Raw genomic sequence first — 20,978 nt, 5'->3', positions numbered from 1 at the left:
TGTGCCTGATTTTTTAGTTTATGCCTAAAATGATCTTTAAAAAATGAATGCACCACGTAGATAAAACACATGTTATAGTGGGGGTTACAGAGTCTGCCTCATTTTTCAAGTCATAAGCTACTAAAATAGCGTTTGCTATCACTGTCAAGCCGCCTCCATAACTATTTAATGTAAAAATATAGTAAATACACGACAATCAGAAAATGAGAAGCGGAAAACATTTCTGTCAGGGTGCATCTAGTATGTACCGCAAAGGAGAATAGGTCCGGCTTACCATAGTGTCTCCTAAATAGGGGCAATTTGGGAACAAATGGGCATAAAATGTAAACGACTAAGTGGCATTACGGAGTGTTGGGTATTGTCGGTGTACAAGGAGATATGCGAATACTCGCCTTCATGTTTGAAATGTATAGTTTCGGAGCCCAGGGACACTGAATACATGTTCGAATGTTTGTTTCATTTCATCCACGTGGAGTAAGCTTTCGGAAGCATATTGAGTGGAGTATCACACCACCAACCTCCATGGTCAGTGTTACATCTACACCGTCCATTCATTTTCGAGATGAATTTAGGTCATGAGCACAAAATGAAACAGATCCAAAGCTCAAGTGGACCACGCCACAAAAGGCAGTGTTGAAACCTTGATAAGTCATCCAACCTGCTAACGAGGTTACGTAGACATGGATGAAGGAAAAAAGAACAAATATGATATTGCTCCGAACCTTCAGTGGCCCATAAGACATTTTCAATAGTAAACATTCAATCCTCACTTTCTTTTGAGGTGTGGTCCGCTTAAGCATTGAATCTTTTTTGTGGGCCCATGGCCTAAAATGATATCGTAAAACTGATGAATAGTATGAATATAACACTTTCATCACGGTGGCACACCACGCAAACGATCAGTTGCTAACTTGCTATATATAGATGTGGATGTTGCAAATTCAAAATAAATATAACATTTCCCCTTTCAATCCTCAACGCTTTGGTGCGGTTTCGAAAGCGTGAAATTGTTACTGATAGACATCTTAACTAACACACTTCCACGGAAACGGATTGGCTACTCCCCCGGCCACTGGCTGGTGGTTGGCGCTCTGTGGGCCCCACTATGATGTATGTGTTTCATCCATTCCGTTAAATCATTTTTACATATCATTTTATTGGTTTATACCAAAAATGAGAGGCATATAAATCTCAGGTGGACCACACCACATGAAAACAATAGTGATTGGATATCCACCATTAAAATCTTCCTAAAGCCCACTATACTGTTTATTGGACATTCAATCTGTTGATTAGGTCATAGATGCCCAAATGAAGAGAAAAAGCAAAGATCAGCTTGATCCAAAACTTTTATGCCTCCAAAATGTTTTTACCGGTTGACTCTCATTCAACATTGTTTTCTATAATGTGTTCCCTTGAGATTTGGATATACCTCATTTTTGGACTCACACTGGAAAATGATCTGTAAAAATAATTGGACGGCATGGATGAAACACATATATCATGGTGGGGCCTACATAGCACCAACCACCAGCCATTAGTTAGTGTGGGGGGAGTAGCCAATCCGTTTCCTACTTCCACTCAAAAGGTGGTATTATAGAGTATATCTCATCGAATCTGTCACAGTACGGTGCACCAAACACTACCTTGAGACATTTGGACAAAAATGAAGCAATCCAAATTTCTAGTCGACCGTATGACAGGAAACATAGTGATTGATCATTAAAAACTTCTCATGAGCTACTAACTTTATCCACGTTTGAGTGGTCTTATCAACAGGCTGGATTGGCAAATAAACATTACGGTAGGTCCTAGGAAAATTTTAATGGTGAGCGTTTAATCACCGCATGTTCCTGTGGTGTGGTACACAGGAGATTCGGAAGTGCTTCATTTTTCGCATTATTCCTAAGATAATTTGGAAAAATGGATGGACCGCCTGATGTACAAAACATGCATAATGGTGGCCCCACGGTCACGGCTCAACCGAAGGGGAGCGGATTAGATACTGAACACGTCAGTAGCCAGGAGGTGACGTGGTGAAATAGAATTGGTTGAATGCTATGTTGCCTTACAATTGATGTTCTTCCCATTAAAGCTCTGTTGTACGTCCTGTCTCCTGTTGGCGGTGCACACACTCGACCACTTATGGGTAAATGCTTTTCAACTCATTTCTTTTCTTGGCCCCTGTTGAAGTGACGTCACTATTTTTCATAAGCGCAACCATGATGTATATATTGTATCCATACTGCCCACCCATTTTGTGAGATCATTTTAGGGCATGATCTAATTTCAAGTGCACCCCACTGTAGAAAACAATGGAGATTGGCGCTTACTATTAAAACCTCTTTGGGCCACAGAAGTTTTCGATCAAGCTCATATTTATGCTTTACCTTATTCCATGTCTTTTTTCACTTATAAAAGAGTTGGATCTTAAATAAGCATCATTGTTAGCCCTAGGAAGATTCCAACAATGGCTGTCACTGTCCCACTTTTTCCCTTGGTGGGGTCCATTTGAACTTTGGATCAGCCCAATTCTTTGGCTCACTCTCTAAAATGACCTCTCCAAATGGATGGATGGTGTGGATACAACACATACATCATGATGGGGCCCAAAGAACATGGTGATGTTACATCAATAGCCAAACTCACTACGGTTAGCCAGACTCGCTACGTTCTGATTAAGTAGCCAACCGGCTTCTGTTTCCAATGGACATGGATTGTGGCCAAAGCCATCAGCATGAACTTCCTTCAACGGCAAGCTAGGTGGGGCACATCACGATGTTTGTGAGAAATTCACTTTGTCCATCATTTTTTCCATATCATCTTATAATGTAGGCTTAAAAATAAGGTAGATCTAAAACTCATGTGGGCTGTGCGGCTGGAAATAGTAAGTGGTGGAATTCCATTCGTTGAAAATTTCTCAGGTCCATCATGACGTATATATGCCATCCACATGGTTCATGAGGTTATTCTTACAGGGATGAACTGAAATTATAAAAACATTAGCATAATCCAAAACTTTTGTGGCTGCTTGAATGTTTCAATGGCGGAAACTCAATCCTCATCTTTTCCTATTGTGTGGCCCACTCGAGGTTTGGATTAATATCATTGTTAGGTCCATGTCGTAACATAATCTAAAAAAACTGATGGCCAGGATAGATTTATCAAAAATATCACTGTGGGCACCGCCTATACATGTTACTACTTTTAATTACTCGATGTGACGGCATTTTAGTAATTTATAGAAGATGGGAACTTTTTAATTCTTTAAATTATATAGAGTAGCGAAGCGGGTGGCTAATCAACCGGATGGTAGTAGTCTCGTGAGACGTCACCAGGCCCCACTATGATGTATGTGTTGTATCCACACCATCAATTCATTTGGAGAGACCATTTTAGGGAGTAAGCAAAAGAATTAGGTAGATTCAAAGTTCAAGTGGACCCACCACAGAAAACAGTGAGACAGTGACAGCCTCCATTGAAACCATCCTAGCGCTGACCATGATATTTATTTGAGATCTAACTTTTTAATAAGTTAAAAAAGACATGGAATAAGGTAAAACATAAATATTAGCCTGATCGAAAGCTTCTGTGGCCCAAAAAGATTTTAATGGTAAGCGTTCAATTCCCATTGTTTTCTACGGTGGAGTGCACTTGAAAATTGGATCTTTCTCACTCATTGGATTATGCCCTAAAATGATCTCCCTGAATGAATGGGCGGTGTGGATACAATATATACATCATAGTCCAATAGAAAGAGCATTTACCCTTCCGTGGTCGAGTGCGTGCACCGCCAAACGGAAAGAGACGTATAACGGAGCTCCTGAGCCTTAATTATAAGGCAACGGACTCTTGGCGTTCAGCCCATCCAATTTCACCACGTCACTTTTGGCAGCCAAAGTGTTCAGTATCTAATTCGCTCCCCGACCGAAGTCGGTGTTTCACCGACCTGGCCGAATCCGCTCCCCAGCTAAAGAAAACCGCAGCAGCAGAGAGATAGGAGAGAGAGAGAGAGGATGGAGAGAGGCAAAGGAGTTGCAGCTTCCATTCCTCCCGCCGTAGAAGAGTCCGGCGAGAACAAGGGAGATTCCTCCCTGCCTGCGGTCAGATTAGCTGCCCGAAACGCTTCATCCAAGTACGATTTCGTAAAGGTCATCTCCCCTCTCTCTTCTGACGTGGGTCCCACTTATATTCTACATGAATTTTTCATTTTATTTTTTCTTCTGATGGGTTTGATCAGGTAAAAGTATGGCTGGGTGGTAATGCCGATCATTACTACGTTTTATCTCGCTTCCTCCTCAGTAGGATGCTGACTGTCACAAAGGTATCTACGCCATCCATTTTCATTTTTTAAAAGTATTCTTTTAGGAATTATTTGTTTCACAAGTTTTCCTCGCGGATTTTATGAATTTGCTTTTATTTATTATTATTATTATTTTAATAAGCTTTTCTTATGGGTTATTTGGCTCCCTCAATCTTAAAGGTGGAGCGGAAGTGTTTCTCAGAAACAGATATTCTGTGAAATAGATTCTGTTTATCTTGTTTGGGTATTTCAGAAACTGTGTTTGGGTAATGGGAAAGAGTTGTTAGGAACCTGGGTGTGGGCATTCGCAGCATAGAGAGCTTGAAGAGGCAAATCATGTCACCTGTGCCAACATGGCTGGCGTGGGTGAAGTCGAAGGGGCTGTTTGGATGCCTGTAAATGGTTTAAGTGGTGTAAATCATTTACAGCCTGTCCTGTTTGGCTGTAAGCTGTAAATAATTTACAGGTAAATGATTGTCTGAGTTTGGATAGCCTGTAAATTGTTTAGGTCCTGTAAATGGAGAGCCAATCTTTCCATTTATAGTCGTTAGGCTGTAAATGAAATCCCAGCTTTTTGCCTGTAAATCAAATGGGGCTGAAAGCTGTAAATGATTTACAGCCTGTAAATCATTTACAGGCATTTTTCAGCATCCAAACACAGACTGTAAACCATTTACGGTTAGCCCCATTTACAGGCATTCAAACGACCCCTAAAACATTCATTGGTCTGGGCACATCATGAAGTAGCCTTGGACCAAAGGGTAGGTTACTTGATCATCAGGTGGCCCGCAAAAGTGGGCCCACTCTAGTTCAGCTACTCGCTAGCAGCTGTATGATTCAAAGAGAAATTACACCATACCAGTCCACATTCAATTCATTTCTGTTGATTTTCAAGTGCAAAACAAGCAGAACGAAAGACATGCCTTCCCCAGTTTCGTTTAGCGATAACATTAAGGAAAAACAAACATAAAGGAAGATGTCAGTTTCCAGTTCATTGTCAGGTGTGTCTGGATGCTCGTCAATTTAAGCAGAATGTAGTTTGTGCATTTACTAATTGGTATAGAGGAAACGACCAAAGTGTGCGGTTGTAATTCGAAATGACACTTAAACGTTAGGTTGTAATTCTGTGTTTTGAGCTTGATTTGAAGTGATAGAAATTGCAATTTGGGAGCTGCTCTTGGGTTATGCTTTGGAAACTAAATCAAAATTCAGTGCATTTTACTAGAGTGGATGATCTTGACCGTATGGGAAGAACTTGGAGTAATCCGACTGTAAATTGTTTTCCACAGATTCCCAATCATGTTGCAATTAAAATTGCTCTTGAACTCAAAAAGCTTCTCATCGACAACAGCCTTTTAGACGTGTATGTTATCATACCACTGCCTTTTCTTTCTTTTGTTACTATGAAATTCAATGAGGGCCTGTTTGGTAGATGCCTGAAAATGAGTTCATCTCATTTTAGTTAACAGTAATTATGTATTAGAGATCTTGGTTTGTAACACATGGTGAGTTCATTTTAACAGTAATTATGTATTAGAGATCAATAACAAAATTGCTGTTGCTCAAATGAGATGAACTCATTTTTAGGCGTCTACCAAAGAGGGCTCAAGGATCTTACTATTTCTTGGTCTTCTTGATTATTTTCTATAAATTGTCAATGGGTGATATACCTTTTCTACTTATTCTTGGACTAACCATTGTTTGGGTCGATTATTTCTGCAGTTCCCAATCTGATTTAGAAGCCAATCTATTTAAGGTACTTCCAAGTTAAGCATGCGCTTTTCTCTATTACTTGGTTATTTTTCCTGTAAAAATTCAGTAAATGGGACCCAACAATTCACATACGTATTCATAATTCTTAGGTATGTCAATAATGAAATTTAAGATATGACAACCCTTAGTTCTGATCATGATTTGAAAGATTTTCATGAAGCTGCTACAATGGCTGTTATAATGGGAAAGGTCACTCGATAGTGTTATGTTATGAAAAACACCTGTTAAATGACTGCTGTTATTTTCTCAATGAAGGCCATTATATAACAGCACAGGGCTGTTATTTGCATGAGATATTTTTAACTATAAACAGTGCATGTTGTGGACTATAACGCTGAGTTTGATAAAGAAAAGCGAAATTATTTTCCCATGGGTCCCACCTTTTCTTCGTTTTTTGGAAGATAATATTTTTTTGGGTCCCATCTTTTTCTTTTTCATCCGGTTTTCTGTTTCAAAATGGCAATGCCACTAGGAGTCTTTCAGTGTTTTTAAACCTTGAGTTCTTAGTGAACTATAGGGACACCTTTGGAGCTTTCTGGGTTTGGAATCTAATAACCTAAAGTCATGTCTGCAGCTTATGGAGCGGCGGGGCTATGGAGAAGAATATATCAACCGTTATAAAATGATGACCAGGTTGGTGGAACTGACCATTGTGATTTTGATCTATGATCAACAATGGGGCCCAAGATTTTGATGGGCTGGATTGCATGTATGCCACTTGTAAAGTGGATGAGTTGCCACAATCATTTAGTTGCGGAAAATGAATATTAAAATCTAGCTCAATAAAGAAAATCATACTGTAAATCCTGTGTTTTATTTTATTTGCATGTGCTCTCCCTGCCCCCACCCTCTCTCTCTCTCTCTCTCATGTGTGTGGGCGTATGATATACACATTTATTTTCTGTATATTCTGGTTTGAACTGCTTCTTACAATCTTATAATTAGGTGTTCTTATCTTGTGTCCCTAGATTCCATCACCAAAGAGTTCCCTTGGTAATTCTTGTATGTGGAACTGCTTGCTCTGGGAAATCCACCATTGCTACACAACTTGCTCAACGACTAAACTTGCCAAATGTTTTACAGGTGAATCTTTATATCTTTTTGTTTTTTCAACACTTATAATCATTCCTATTGAGCTATTTAGCTTATATTCCTGATTCACTTATTCTTTGCATGTGTTCTCTGTCTTAATGCAACAGACGGATATGGTTTATGAGTTACTACGCACGTCAACAGAGTATGTGAACTCTTTATTCTTTATTATTTTTAAAAATTTTTATTTTCTCTGATTATCATCTTTTGATGTATGAGAGATTTACTTATATCCATGCTACTTTATATCTGAAAGCCTTTAACTGAATTGGAGAATTTCTTCTCAGGTTCTTTGGGCTGCATTTGGATGCACAAGTAAATTGAATTGTGAACATTCAGTATTTATTTTATTTTATTTATTGAAAAGAAAATGGTTTGTGAACATTCAGTTTAATCAAAAGGAAGTGACGAAATTTAGTGAGGTTTCCCCGGAGCTTTGCTGAGCCTAATGCGTGTCCAATAAAGCTCATGTACATGCCACAAATGTGCTATTGTGGCAAGATAAGTCTGACATCCATTCTATCCATTAGAATGACATCACTATATATTTTTTTGAGAGGTAACACAAATTTTATTACGAGCCGCACAAAGCAGAAAAAGAATGAACAAAAACTACAAAGGAAAAACTAGATGCCCAAGAGGGCAAATGATAACATGAGGATCCAAATCCTTCAAACCCGTTCTTTTCTCCTTAAATCGCCCACAAGGTACCCATATAGCCACCAAGGGCCAAACCGCCTTGCCATCTTTCCCAAGGCCTCCTTCATCCCATGAGGCAAGAAAGCAGGGAATGGACGCCAGCATGACCCAACTAACATTCAACCCTGATAAGAATGATCCCCATATATTCCTTGTGAACATACAATGAAGGAAAAGGTGATCCACAGATTTTGCATCCCCCATGCATAGGAGACAAATGTTTGGAAGCACCATACCTCTCTTGCATAGATTGTCGATGGTAAGGATCCTATTCCTTCCTACCAACCACACAAAAGCAGCCACCTTTGGAGGAGTATCGTACTTCTAGAACCAGTAGTTAAACGTGGGGGCCAAAATAGGAGTTGCTAACTTCTTGCGAAAGGATTGGACTGAAAAATGATATGATTTCTGGTCTCTCCAAATCAGAACATCCTCCCCCCATTCTCCTATTGATACTAAGTTCAGCTTGTCCAAGAGCCTGATGAACGTCTCCACTTCCTCATCACTCAAACCTCTACGACAAGGAGGCGCCCACACCACTCCCCCTTCATTCCTAGAGAAGTAATTGGCGATACTCACATTCTTGTCAATGGCAATCGCAACTAGACTTGGAAAAGCGTCTTTGAGGAGACAATCACCCAACCAATGATCTTTCCAAAAGTGTATCCGGGTACCATCTCCCATCAAATAAAGGACCTCTTCCTTAAATCTTGGGGCTAAAGCAAACACTGCTTTCAACATACCCAAAGCTTTGTACCTGGAGGTCTCCTTTGACCACCACCCCCCATGACTTGTTCCATATTTTGCCGATATTGCCTCTTTCCACAAGTTGTGCTCTTCTATAGTAAATCACCATTACCATTTTCCCAAAAGAGCCTTGTTCACTGTGTTCAACACTCTCAGACCAGCTTCCCCTTCCTGAATTGGCTTACACACATCCTCCCATTTAAGAAGATGGAATTTCTTCGCTGTAACTTTACCCCTCCAAAGGAAATTGCGCGTTAATTTCTCCAAAGTATCAAGCATCGATTTTGGACATTTGAAAAGCGACATGAAGTAGATGGGCATGTTTGAGAAAGCCGTTTTGATTAAAGTCAACCTCCCCCCTAACAACAAATGCCTACATTTTCAAGAAGAGAGCTTCCTTTCAATTCTCTCTATCACCGAATCCCATAAGTGTCTCGCTAGCGTGCCGATACAAAGAGGGAGACCCAAGTATGTAGATGGAAAACTACTTAGCCCACGCCCAAAGATTTCCACAAACTTTCTTACCTCTTCCTCCCTCAAGTGCACTCCTAATAGCTAACATTTGAGATCATTACCTTCAGCCATGACACAACTTCGAAGCAAGCAATAATCTTCTGCAAGTCATCAACCGAGGCTTCCTCCGCTCCACAAAATAATATAGTGTCGTCCGCAAATTGTAGGTGGGCAACTGCTGGTCCTAATCTCGCCATCTCAAACCCACTAATGAGGCTCGATTCTTGCCCTTTTTGTAGCATCTTACCAAGCGCTTCCGCCACAATAAAAAATAGAAAAGGGGACAAAGGGTCTCCCTGATGTAGACCTCTTGATGCCTTAAAGAAACCTTTCGGGGAGCCATTTACTAGAATCGAGCATGAGGCCGATCCCACACACTCCAACATCCATCTTCTCCAAAGTTGACCAAAGCTGAAGCGCCCCAACATGTAGTCCATGAAGCTCCAATCGATATGATCGTAAGCCTTTTCGATGTCCAACTTACAAACTATACCTGGTTTGCCTTCGTTGAATTTGGAGTTGATGCACTCGTGCGTGAGTAAGGCATAATCCAGAATTTGGCGACCAGCAACAAACGCACTTTGATTTCCTGAAATAATACTTGGAAGGACCTGTTGGAATCTAGTCGCTAGGATCTTGGCTAGAATTTTATAAGGATTCCATAACAGGTTTATCGGCCTGAAATCTTTCAAATTTTCGGTGCCTTCAATTTTATGGATAATTGCGATGAATGAAGCCCCCATCTCTTTGGACAACATGCCTTTATTGAAGAATTATTTGACGAAAGCCAAGACATCCATCTTAACCTCTTCCCAAAACACTTGGTTTGGAAGAAAACCAGAGGAAACCTGTTTGGGCTCGGGGCTTTGTTTCTCCCAAGAGCCACCACTGCTGCTTTCACTTCCTCTTCTGAGACTAGTTTCTCAAGATCAATGGCTTGAATTTGAGATATCTGCCCGAATTCGAGATGATCGAGCTGAGGCCTTTTCCCACTTTCTCTTGTCAGCAACTGATTTTAGAAGTTTATGACAGCCTTACATATTCTCTCCTTATTTGTCACCTGCTTATTCTCCACCATCAAGCAGCCGATCCTGTTATTTCTTGCCCCAGCACTTGCCATACCGTGAAAGAATTTGTTTTTATCCCCTTCTTTGAGCCAGAGAGCTCGAGATATTTGTCTCCATTTTATTTCTTTATCTAAAATTCTCTTCTCATAATGAATAGACAATTGTGATATTTTGTTAAGCCCTTTGTATGTCAGGGGGACACCTTCCTATTTAAGGTCCAACACGTGAATGTCTGCTTGTATGGAATCAGTTTCCTTCTCCCTGTTCTGCAGCATCTCCCTTGTCTAGTTGTTAATTTTTCCTTCAAGCATCCTCAACTTCTAAGATAGCACAAAGCCTGCAAATCCTTCAACTTTGAAAGAAGCCCACCATTCTTTGACCATTTTTAGCAAAACCTTCAACCATCAACCAACTTAATTCGAATTGGAAAGGTTTAACCCCAGTTTTCGTCTTCTGCCTGAAGCAAGACTAGCCTGTGATCCGAGACCATCTTGGGAAGACCAACCTGCTTAGCGAAAGGAAATTTATTGACCCAATAAACTGAAACTATAAATCTATCAATGCGGGACATAAGAAGATTCTTCTGACCATTGGACCAGGCGTAAAGAGCCCCTTCCATCGGAAGATCTACCATATCATTGGTCTTCACCCAATTCGAGAAAGCCCTCATGCTCTGCGAGATCTTATTCCTTCTTTCGAAAGAGAAACAAGTAACATTAAAATCCCCTCCTACGCACAAGGGATGGTGCCACCTTGCCCGAATTGCATCCAATTCTTCCCACAGTAGTGACCTATGGACAGGAGTAGAAGGGCTATAAGCAGAAGAAAAGATCCAGAGAAAACTGGAAGCAATATCTTTAAGAAGGACCGAAACAGAATAAGAACCTACTGAAGAGTCTAGCTTTGTCCGTAATTGAGTGGACCATGCAACAACAGTACTCTCCGATGCACTAACAGAATCCAACACAATCCAATCCTTTCGCTTGCAACCCCACATAGAATCTAACACTTTCCTATCAACCGAACTCAACTTTGTTTCCTACAGTGCGATCAGTTGTGGTTTCGACTTCTTGCACAACTTTCGAATCTGATTTCTTTTATTCCTACACCCTAGCCCCCTGACATTCCACAAAAAGGACCTTCATTGAGAACCCCTCTTAACCGCTAAACCCCGTCTTGCAGCAATTGCCTTGCATTTCGAATCATAATTGATTGATGAACCTAGACTGCGCAGTTCTCGCCATCCTTTAAGAGATTTGTGTTTCTTTGAAACTGTCTGCACTTGTAAAAGAGTTCTACCAGTCGCCCTGACAAACTTCATAAAAGCTTTGAGATCTTTGTCAGTTTCCCCACAGGAGGCTCCCACCATTCTGCCTACTCGCCCAAGGGCATCTTTCATCCACTTTCTATCTTAGGTCAAGGGTTGACAATCTTGGCCGCCTCCATCAACTTCTGGAATGGCAGCGGACTGGGTGATTGACTGAATCGGTTCCACACACAACAATTCTTCCCGATCACACGTTGTCGACGAGTTCCTCAGGAGCACACCATGCGAGAGGGAGAAGATTTGGGACCATAGACCTCTGCACCTGGCCATCTGAGTGAGAGCCTTTCATCCCCTCTCCATGATAGAAGATCCCCTAGAGTGTGTAAAGGACTCTGGGTCCGAAGTATAAAGAGGGATGGCCCTTCCACATGCACCGAAAGTAGGGAATGTGTGAGGAGAAGAAATGTCCACACGAGCGAGTGGCATAAGTGATGCATTGAGCGTGTGAGTGTAGAAGTCTTCCACATGAGCAATCGACACAAGTGCTAGAGAAGAATGCTCTGGACCTAGAGTTGAAACAACTCCTTCCTCACCTAAGGCTCCCATGCTCGGATTCTCTCCGGGAGAGGAGTGGAGCCATGTGAAAGCTCCCTCCTAGCTTGGACGCCTCCTGAACCTCCTACTTCATTCTTCGAATCGAAGTCCTTGACTGACGTTTCCCCACCACGCATTTTCTCCTCCTCTTCACTAACGCTTTCCTTGCCACGTGTCGAGATCCTATCATTGCTATACTCTCCCAGAACAAAACCATTGTATTGATGCCCTAGCCTAAGAATTAGGTTGAACCACCAATTGAACCCATATACTTGTTTCCAATATTGGGGTCCGCATGCTTGATTGGACCAGATTTTATTTTTGGGAAAACATGTACAAGGTTGGACCAAGACCAACCTGATGGATGGATTAGATCTTGCACGTTGGTGCCATGCTGGCACTTGTGTGGGTGTACATGAGCTTTATTGCACGCCCGTGTGCACTTAGCAAAGCTCGTTTCCAAGCATCCATGATGAGGAAGTAGCCCTCAAATAGCAGTTGGGTTTCTTTCAAGTCCAACTAGAACTTGACATAGTCAAAATTCAGAGCCTCAACGCTTGGTATGACTTTTTTTTTTTTTAATTTACTTTTATTGGTAAGAAAGGTTTTATTAAAAAAAAAAAAAAAGCCTAAGGGCAAGCTACCCTTTTTTTTTTTTTTTGTCTTCTTCTTGCTTGGATGCTCCTTAGTATGAATGTTGATGAAGGAGATTATGAAACAGATATTCCCACTTTATTTGAATAATAATTGCAAAATAATTAAAATAATGCATCCAAATACACACTTAGGATGTACTCCTCTATTGCTAGGAATATCGAACACAACTGATCTAATCTATTTCTGTGTTTTTTTTATTCTTTAACATTAGACTGGGTATATATATAAAAAAAGTACCCCCATCTTACTCATGTTAACTACTGTCTGGTTAGCCATTTTGAATTTGTGTTGATAACTCTTTTAGGGCTCTTCTATGCTCCTTATTTATTTATTTATTTATTCTTATGTGAGTACCACAAAAATGCTAATACCTATCACTGCATATGTAGTGCACCATTGGCATCTATTCCAGTATGGGCACGGGAATTCAGCTCCTCTGAAGAACTCATTACTGAATTTTGTCGAGAATGTAGAATTGTTCGGAAAGGTAGTCCTTGGATTCCAAGTAGTTGGGATGTCTTTTATTTATTTATTTGTAGTTATAGCAGATAATTGCTCTTGTATATTATATTAAATCATTTTCAGCCATATCTTTAGTAGATTTTACACATCTTTTATGTTGATGTTGTGACATGATTCCTATCATGAGATATTGTGTTTTGCTAGGGTTGGCAGGGGATTTGAAGAAGGCAACGAAAGATGGGAAGCCAGTCATAATTGAGGTGTGGTTAGTCATCTTGCTTTGTGGTATGTGGTGGTGGATTATATTTGTAGATTGCACACTTTTCCTGATTTGTCCCTTAAATAAGGAAACAAATACGCCTAACCTGAAATTAGTAAATGTGTTCCTAATATGATTATTATTATTATTATTATTTTATTTTTTATTTTTTATTTTATTTTAATGTAATAGACTTATTCTTGATGTAGGACAATAATATGTTATGACCCTGATAAATAATGATTAACATGATGATAGGAGCAAAACATTTTCTCATGCTTCAACAACATCCATGTCCCTAGAAAACCTTTTCCTCCCTTCACTGTTCTTACTTCTAAACTATAAATACAGACTGTTGTAGTGGTGTGGATGCTTGGATTGGATTTCTTTGGAGCATTAGGCCCAGATCAACCAACATCGTCAGGAATCTGACTCCACTAGAGTCCGAAGGATTACAAGTGACTGCAAATTGAGATTTTACTCACAAATGAGGAAAATATGTATGCACAACCAAGAAATTAGTTGATTTGTTTTCCAAGTGTGATTTCGATGAAGTCACTTATTCTTTTAATGCAGAGCTGACCCTAATAGACAACTGTTTAACATTTAGCATGAAGGCATGAAGAAGCACTGAGCAGAGAACATTTTGTGAAACTTCATAACACATCCAGTCCTTAAAAACCTGCATCTTCTTTTGGGGAAGGCAAATTGAGGTAGAATCTGTAAAGTGGATGAAATACTTGGAATGCCAATGGTCTATTCGAAGTTTGATGTCATTCTCCTTTTCTGTGAATGTGGATTATCCATCAATTCCCCAACCCAAATAGGGTTAGGGGAATCACAAGCTAGCAGCTCCCATAAAGTGAGTGTATGCTAGTCAAGTTCACCATCCACTTTCAGCTATAACTTTCTTACGTCTAAATACAAAATATACTGCAGGAGCATATGACCCAATTTCTGATGTGTCTGACCTTGCACATCAACTTCAGTTTCTTTAGTCATTGTACCATCGATATAAATGGCTATTTCCGTCAATTGACCATTAGTGTTCAAATGTAGCAACCGATATTTTCAGTGTCATAGTTCAATGATGCAAAACCATCCGTGAGGGTTTAGGGCGGCCCATGTGAGGCGGGCCCCACCCATGTGAGGCAGGTGGCTCGTGTGAGGTGGAACCCATGTGATGTGGGGTTCATGAGGGGGGTTCGGTCGAGGACCTAACCCATGGGATGTGGGGCCTGGGCTATGAAATAAGGGGATTGATTCACCACGCTCTATCAGTTCGAGCTTTTAGAGCAAGTGATTAGTTGTCCTACATCAAAGTGTTATCAGAGCCGGAAGTCTCGTGTTCGAGACTCCTCACCAGGGGTGATTAATGCAGGGGCATTTTCACACCCAGCTCGAGTGGGGTGGCTTGTGAGATGCAGAGGCACACTCGAGGTGGGCGGCCCATGTGAGGCAGAACCCATGTGATGTGGGGCTCACGAGGGGGGTTTGGTTTAGGACCTAACCCATGGGTTGTGAGGCCTAGGCTATGAGATAAAGGGATTGATTTGCCACTCTCTATCAGTTCAAATTTTTAGAGCAAGTGGTTAGTTGTCCTGCATCAATAGGTTTGTCATCCCTTAAAAGAAAACTTTTATGCATAGGTTTATTTTATTTTATTTTTTGTAATGTTTTGAGTTCATGTAATCATGTGTCCTTCAACATCTATTGTAGTCAGTGTTCGAATTATCCCCGATATTATCGAAACATATCTGATATTATCTTTATCTCCAGCTCAATGATACCGATAACACTGGTAGCGATACTGATAACGTTGGTAGTATTAGAATTTTCAGGTATTAGCAATGTATCGCTTAGTATTGCCAACGTATCAATATCACTAATGTAATCACCAATATTTTCAATTATGGAAATTCTAGTGGTCGCTTGTATTGCCAATGCATTAATATTGCCAATGTATCGCCAATATTTTTGACTATGCAATTCTAGGTAACGCTTGTATCATAAGTGTATCGACGACATTTCAATAATATCGCCAACGTATTGATATCATCAAAATTTTGTTTATTAGAAAAAAATTATTTCAATTTTTTTTTTCATGGGCACATGGTTGTATATAGTGTTCAATTTGTCATTGCTAATATTGATAATATCTCAATATTATCGAAATCACAACATGCGCGATATTGAGACCACAATATTTCGTTTCCTTTCCGATTGTTGATGATTTCTTGGTAAATATCACGTTTTGTTGATATTTTGCAATATCGATGGATGTTTGGATGGTTAAATAGGCCCGATGGGTTGGTTGGGCTGATTTCTTACAACTAGAGGTGCACACGAGTCCTCAGCTCGAATTCGGCTGCGCTCGGTCCTCGAGCCTAACTGGCCAGCTCGGCTTGGTTCGGTCAACTGCTCAGGCCAGTTCGAGTCGAGTTCGAGCCAAGATTGAGCCGAGTTTGCCAGTGCAACATTTTCACAAACACATGGACCACACCTTCAAAATCTCACTGTATGTAAAACAACAGCAGTGGTTTTATAGGTATTTCAGCAAACACCTTCTAAGAAACATAAAAATCAAGAAAAAAAGGTATTTGTTTCATATACATACCTTCCTTGCCAACAGCCACACTTCGTTGAGTCATTTCATCAAACAGTTTGTGAGCAACATCAATATCAAAGTATCCGAGACACCGAATTGGTTTGATGCAAGTTCGATTCGAGTTGGATTTGATCTGAGTCGAGTTGAGCTCGGGCAAGCTCGAACTTGGTTCGAAATTTTTTCGAGCTCAAAAAACCAGCTCGACTCGGCTTGAACTCAGTTTCGAACTGAGTCGAATCGAGCTTTTTTGAGTCGAGTCGAGCGAGCTAACCGAGCTAACTCGGTTCGTGTACAGCCCTACTTACAACAACACATGCTTTTAAGGCCCCATTAAATGGAAACTTGTTATATATGCATTCTTTTTTTTTGTGTGTGTGTGTGTGTGTGTATATATATATAATTTCTAAATATGCAAACATGTAAATTTTAACATCTCCTGAAGTTTCGCTGAAAATTCCACCGTTTTCCCCATGTTTCCCCGCATTTCCGGTTATCAGCGATATCGATATTGTTTCCGTATCCCTGGCCAACGATACTTGTAGTGATACTGATACTTCGAACACTGCTTGTGGTTTCACTGAAAAACTCCAACATTTTCCCAAGGGCATTTTCAAGCACATGGAATCCAAGGCAAAAGAAAGGGAAAATAATAATTATCTGATGATAATTTCCACGAGAACTATTGAAACATGAATTCTAATTTTGAGTTCTTGTCTGGGTAGCAAATGGAAATCTCATATTCCTCTCACAATACTCACCTAGCGTCTTGTGCCAAGAATCTAAATTATGGAAAAGTGTAATGATTTCATGGTGGAATCCACCATTCTCTTTGCGAGCCAAATAACACACCTTCCCATCAAAGGAAAAACCTTTTCCTTTTCCCTCCGTTTGGCATAAAATCCATGGTTTTCAAACACGGCCTAAAGTTCCCCCAATGTTCCCCTATGTCTGTGATACATTATGCAATACGTGCGATATTTCCCTATGTTTCCCACTATATATCCGTATTCCAAGGGTTTGATACATATTGCGATACTGATACTTCTAAACTGCTGACCATAACTAATTTTTCTTATGCATAGAGTAAGCCTCTTACAACTATGATTTACGAATGCCTGATTCTTTCAAATTTACCATCTTTTACAATTGTGGCAGGGAATACATTTGGATCCAAGTATTTATCTAATGGATGAGGAGGGGAGAACATTCACCGACTTAAATAAAAAAAGTGAGGTGCCAAAGTCTGTACCTAGGCCCTCAGAAGATAACATTGCAAAACCTCAGGAATACTCTGAAAATGACAAGTGCTGTTCTGTGCATGAGGTAAGCACAAAAGAGGGGATGTCCTCCAATCAGGTGGCAGAAGTTACGGATTGTCTGGGATCTGTTGACCTAGCTGGAAATGTTTCAGATGTTCAAGGTTATTTCTTGAACTTGATTCCTTCTCATCCATCTTGATGTGTTTTGCCTCTTGTCTTAAGTCAAATGGCTAAAACTTGAACATATGAGATTGGCTGTAATTCTGAAACTCGTGTGATTTCATCATACTTATGTTGGCTCTAGTTATGTAGGGAGAACTCTAAATGATCCAGATGCAAAACCCAGTAAACCGGCGAAGACAGAAAAATCTGCCGCTGAACCTGTCATTGTGCCGTTAGTGTTGAAGATGGCGGAGTTTGATCATAAGGTTTGATTTGTTCCTTGTATTATCACAATGTTTGGAACTCTGTTTCTGAAATCCCTGTTGAAGACATGTTTTGGGTTTTTGTCTTTTCCAAAACCATCATGATGCCTTAAGATCAAACCTTTCCGTTCTTATCTTAATCATGTTTTGGAAAGGAAAAAAAGGAAAAACAAATGGTAACTTGTTAGCCTGCTTCACGTGGTGTATTTTCCATGCCGCACATACCAAGCACATTTAGTTTGCCAAATCCACTCAACTATGACTTGGTGGTCCACCCAAACTACATTGCACATTTTTTTCCATGCAATATTTGTATTGAAAATTTCTCTGAATATTAAAGTTCAAAAAAAGAAAATTTATCTGAATATTATTATGTTGTTTGCATTTCTAACATTGAAATCTTGCTTTATGTGCTTTACTCTTGTTCCACAAAGAAAGCACATGCCTTTGTTTTCAATTGGTGAACATGTCATATGCCTTTCTTGTACTTCAATAGCAACCCTGGCATTAAAATATGGTGTAGCGTTAGACAAATTTATTGTGGGAAATCAATTATGCGAAAATCAAGGTTTTAAAATCCACTTATCCTGTATCATATTGTTCACACCAATACAGGGTGGTATCACCCCGTATTGCCCTCCTATTGGGCTGTTTCGAGCCGGTATGGCTGATACAGCCGTGACGATATGGGTATGTACCGGGCGATGCGTACCGATATCAGATGATACTTAAAACCTTGGCAAAAAAAATGTTATTGCTTATTGACCTATTTGTTCTTGGGATGTAGGCATTGCTAGAGGAGTGGATCTCCACCCGAACATTTGGAGATAAATCGCTAGCTCAGGTATTGAGAATAACTAACTTGCGACAATTGTCTACTAGGAGATTGTTACGTGCACCTACCATGGATTCTCTTGAGTTTCGATATTTTAACTTTTTTTCTATGGTGACATGCCTTAATTTTTTGCCTCCTGATTTTTGTATTCAGATCATAGTATATCAAAATGGCTACGTAACAGTTGTAATGGCCTTTACATAATGGTAACAGTATCGTTACGTGTTACAGAGATGAAATGGACATAACAGCCATTACAAAAAAAAAAAGGCATGTAACCATTGCCCATTACGCATTACGGAGCCAAAATGGCCAGAATGGCCCTATAATGGTGCTGAAACATATATATATATATATATATATATATTCAAAAAAAAGAAGAAGAAGAGGCTGTTACGGCCTGTATTGTAATGGTAATGGCAATGACCATTACTAACGCCATTGCGGTTATGGAACACTTATATTTTGATACTTATGAACTGGCCTTCACTACCTTTCTTTTTGGCTCACTGACAGTAATGAAATGCACTAATTCTCTAGAATAATTGATGAGGACATCCGACCATTTAGAGTATACCAGAGGAGGAGGAAATCGGTCTAGCGTTCACTTTGGCTCAATGACTTGTACATAGGCATGGGTGGGCCACACTTAGGACTTGAGGACCCTACATGCATGATTGTGCATCTTCGAAGATCCTACATTAGGAAGATGCATGTGGGCTACCTATTTGAAGAGTTTGGTTATTGGATCGCGAGGACACGACGATTGGACCGTTGGATTGTGGGGATCCTTCGATTGGTCGGTTGGATCATCTTGATCCTTGATCACTTTGATCATTAGTTTTAGGATTATCTAATTTTATGTTTTTGATGGCTATTTATAATTTAGGACGAGTATTTTCAGCTTATTGCATCATGGGACGTGATGTATGTTTTTATTGAGGTTTGTCAAAACACATTTATCGAGACTATATAAGGGGGGGAAATCCAGCCCTAGCCCATTATTATGGAATGAAAAAAAGACTTTTTACTGGAAAAACATATTCTCTCATGTGATTTGAGATTCTCTTGTGAAAAGAGACGGCTTGGTGTGAATCCAAAGGTGTGAAGCCTAGTTATCCTCTTCATCTCTATCTTATTCTTCTCTAAAAGGTATTTTTTCATTCTCCTCTTTTCTATTTCTCCACTTTAGAACCAAATCTTCCTTACCCTTCAACATACTCCACATAGTCTCACTTCCCATCATCCTACAACCATAACCTAGTAATGCAGGGGCATTTTTGCACCGGGCTCGAGTGGGGTGGCTTGTGAGATGCAGGGGCACACTCAGGGTGGGCATTCCGTGTGAGGTGGGTGGCTCGTGTTAAGCGGTACCCATGTGAAGTGGTGGCCCCTGGGGGGGAAGGAGTTCGGCCAAGGTCCTAACCCATGAGATGTAGGGCCTGAGCTATAAGATAAAGGGATTAATTCGCCATGTTCTATCAGTTTGAGCTTTTAGAGCAAGTGGTTAATTGTCCCGCATCAAAGTGATATCAGAGCGTGAGGTCGTGTGTTTGAAACTCTTAATCGGGGGTGATTAATGCAGGGGCATTTTCACATCGGGCTCAAGTGGGGTGGCCTATGAGATACAGGGGCACATTCGGGGTCGGCTGCCCGTGTGAGGTGGTACCCATGTGTAGTGGGGCTCACAAGGGGGGTTTGGCTGAGGTCCTAACCCATGAGATGCAGGGCCTGAGCTATATGATAGAGGGATTAATTCGGCATGCTTTATCAGTTCGAGCTTTTAGAGCAAGTGGTTAATTGTCCTGCATCACCTAGTCCTAATCGATCAAAACAAAAGAGCGTATAGTCTGCCCCTGTCCGTACAGACAATTGCACGGACAGTCGAACACCCTTTTCCCCCCTTCGTTCTTTGTTTTGGTAAAAACCTAGCCCCATGAACCTTTAAAACCCCTAATTTTTGGACCCTAGAATTGCGCAAATCTAGCCATTGAATTAGAACCATACCTATGCTATCATAAGAGTTCCAGTCTCTCATTGGGACATAGATTTTCATTCTTATGTGGTTTATGCTTATATGGGATTGAATTTGAATTGTATTATCTATTTCGAATTCTGTTAATCATGGTAGAATGGCATGTTATTATATTTGACTTATATTGATTATTAACCTATTAATAATCTCTTGCATCCAAATGGTTAGATCACATGTTTTGCATCAAATTTGGTATTAGAGCCTAGGGTTTTACCATAGGTATACATCGGTCAGCACATTCATCACACCTAGGGTATTGTTAGTGCATTCATTGCATATAGAGTCTAGGTTTACATATTGTGGCGTTTAGGTTAGTCATGTTTCCTTTGTCATAACATAGTATTTAGATTCTTGAGTCTTATGCCTCTTAGGTTGTCCCTTCT

The 20,978-nt window shown here is 40.2% G+C and overlaps 1 protein-coding gene across 8 annotated transcripts in view; it reads left to right on the top strand.

The window, feature by feature from the left end:
• The first annotated feature begins 3,985 nt into the window (after positions 1–3,985).
• Positions 3,986–20,978, top strand: part of LOC131248269 (uncharacterized) — a 44,721-nt gene continuing 27,728 nt past the window's right edge. For 3 of the 8 annotated variants that reach the window (XM_058248474.1, XM_058248468.1, XM_058248472.1), the window contains exons 1-12: positions 3,987–4,151; positions 4,241–4,324; positions 5,593–5,666; positions 6,026–6,059; positions 6,651–6,709; positions 7,045–7,159; positions 7,276–7,313; positions 13,102–13,199; positions 13,379–13,434; positions 17,197–17,461; positions 17,613–17,728; positions 18,513–18,569. In XM_058248474.1, coding sequence (XP_058104457.1) covers positions 4,017–4,151; positions 4,241–4,324; positions 5,593–5,666; positions 6,026–6,059; positions 6,651–6,709; positions 7,045–7,159; positions 7,276–7,313; positions 13,102–13,199; positions 13,379–13,434; positions 17,197–17,461; positions 17,613–17,728; positions 18,513–18,569 — 1,131 coding nt within the window. In that variant the 5' untranslated portion in view covers positions 3,987–4,016. Of the gene's footprint in view, positions 4,152–4,240; positions 4,325–5,592; positions 5,667–6,025; positions 6,060–6,650; positions 6,710–7,044; positions 7,160–7,275; positions 7,314–13,101; positions 13,200–13,378; positions 13,435–17,196; positions 17,462–17,612; positions 17,729–18,512; positions 18,570–20,978 lie in introns of all 8 variants that reach the window. The other 5 variants (XM_058248471.1, XM_058248475.1, XM_058248470.1 and 2 more) reach the window with 4 other exon arrangements.

Source organism: Magnolia sinica, chromosome 6 (assembly GCF_029962835.1).
Source record: "Magnolia sinica isolate HGM2019 chromosome 6, MsV1, whole genome shotgun sequence".
Taxonomy (NCBI): Eukaryota; Viridiplantae; Streptophyta; class Magnoliopsida; order Magnoliales; family Magnoliaceae; genus Magnolia; species Magnolia sinica.
Note: the sequence above shows the minus strand (reverse complement) of the source record. Positions and strands in the feature narration are given on the sequence as shown.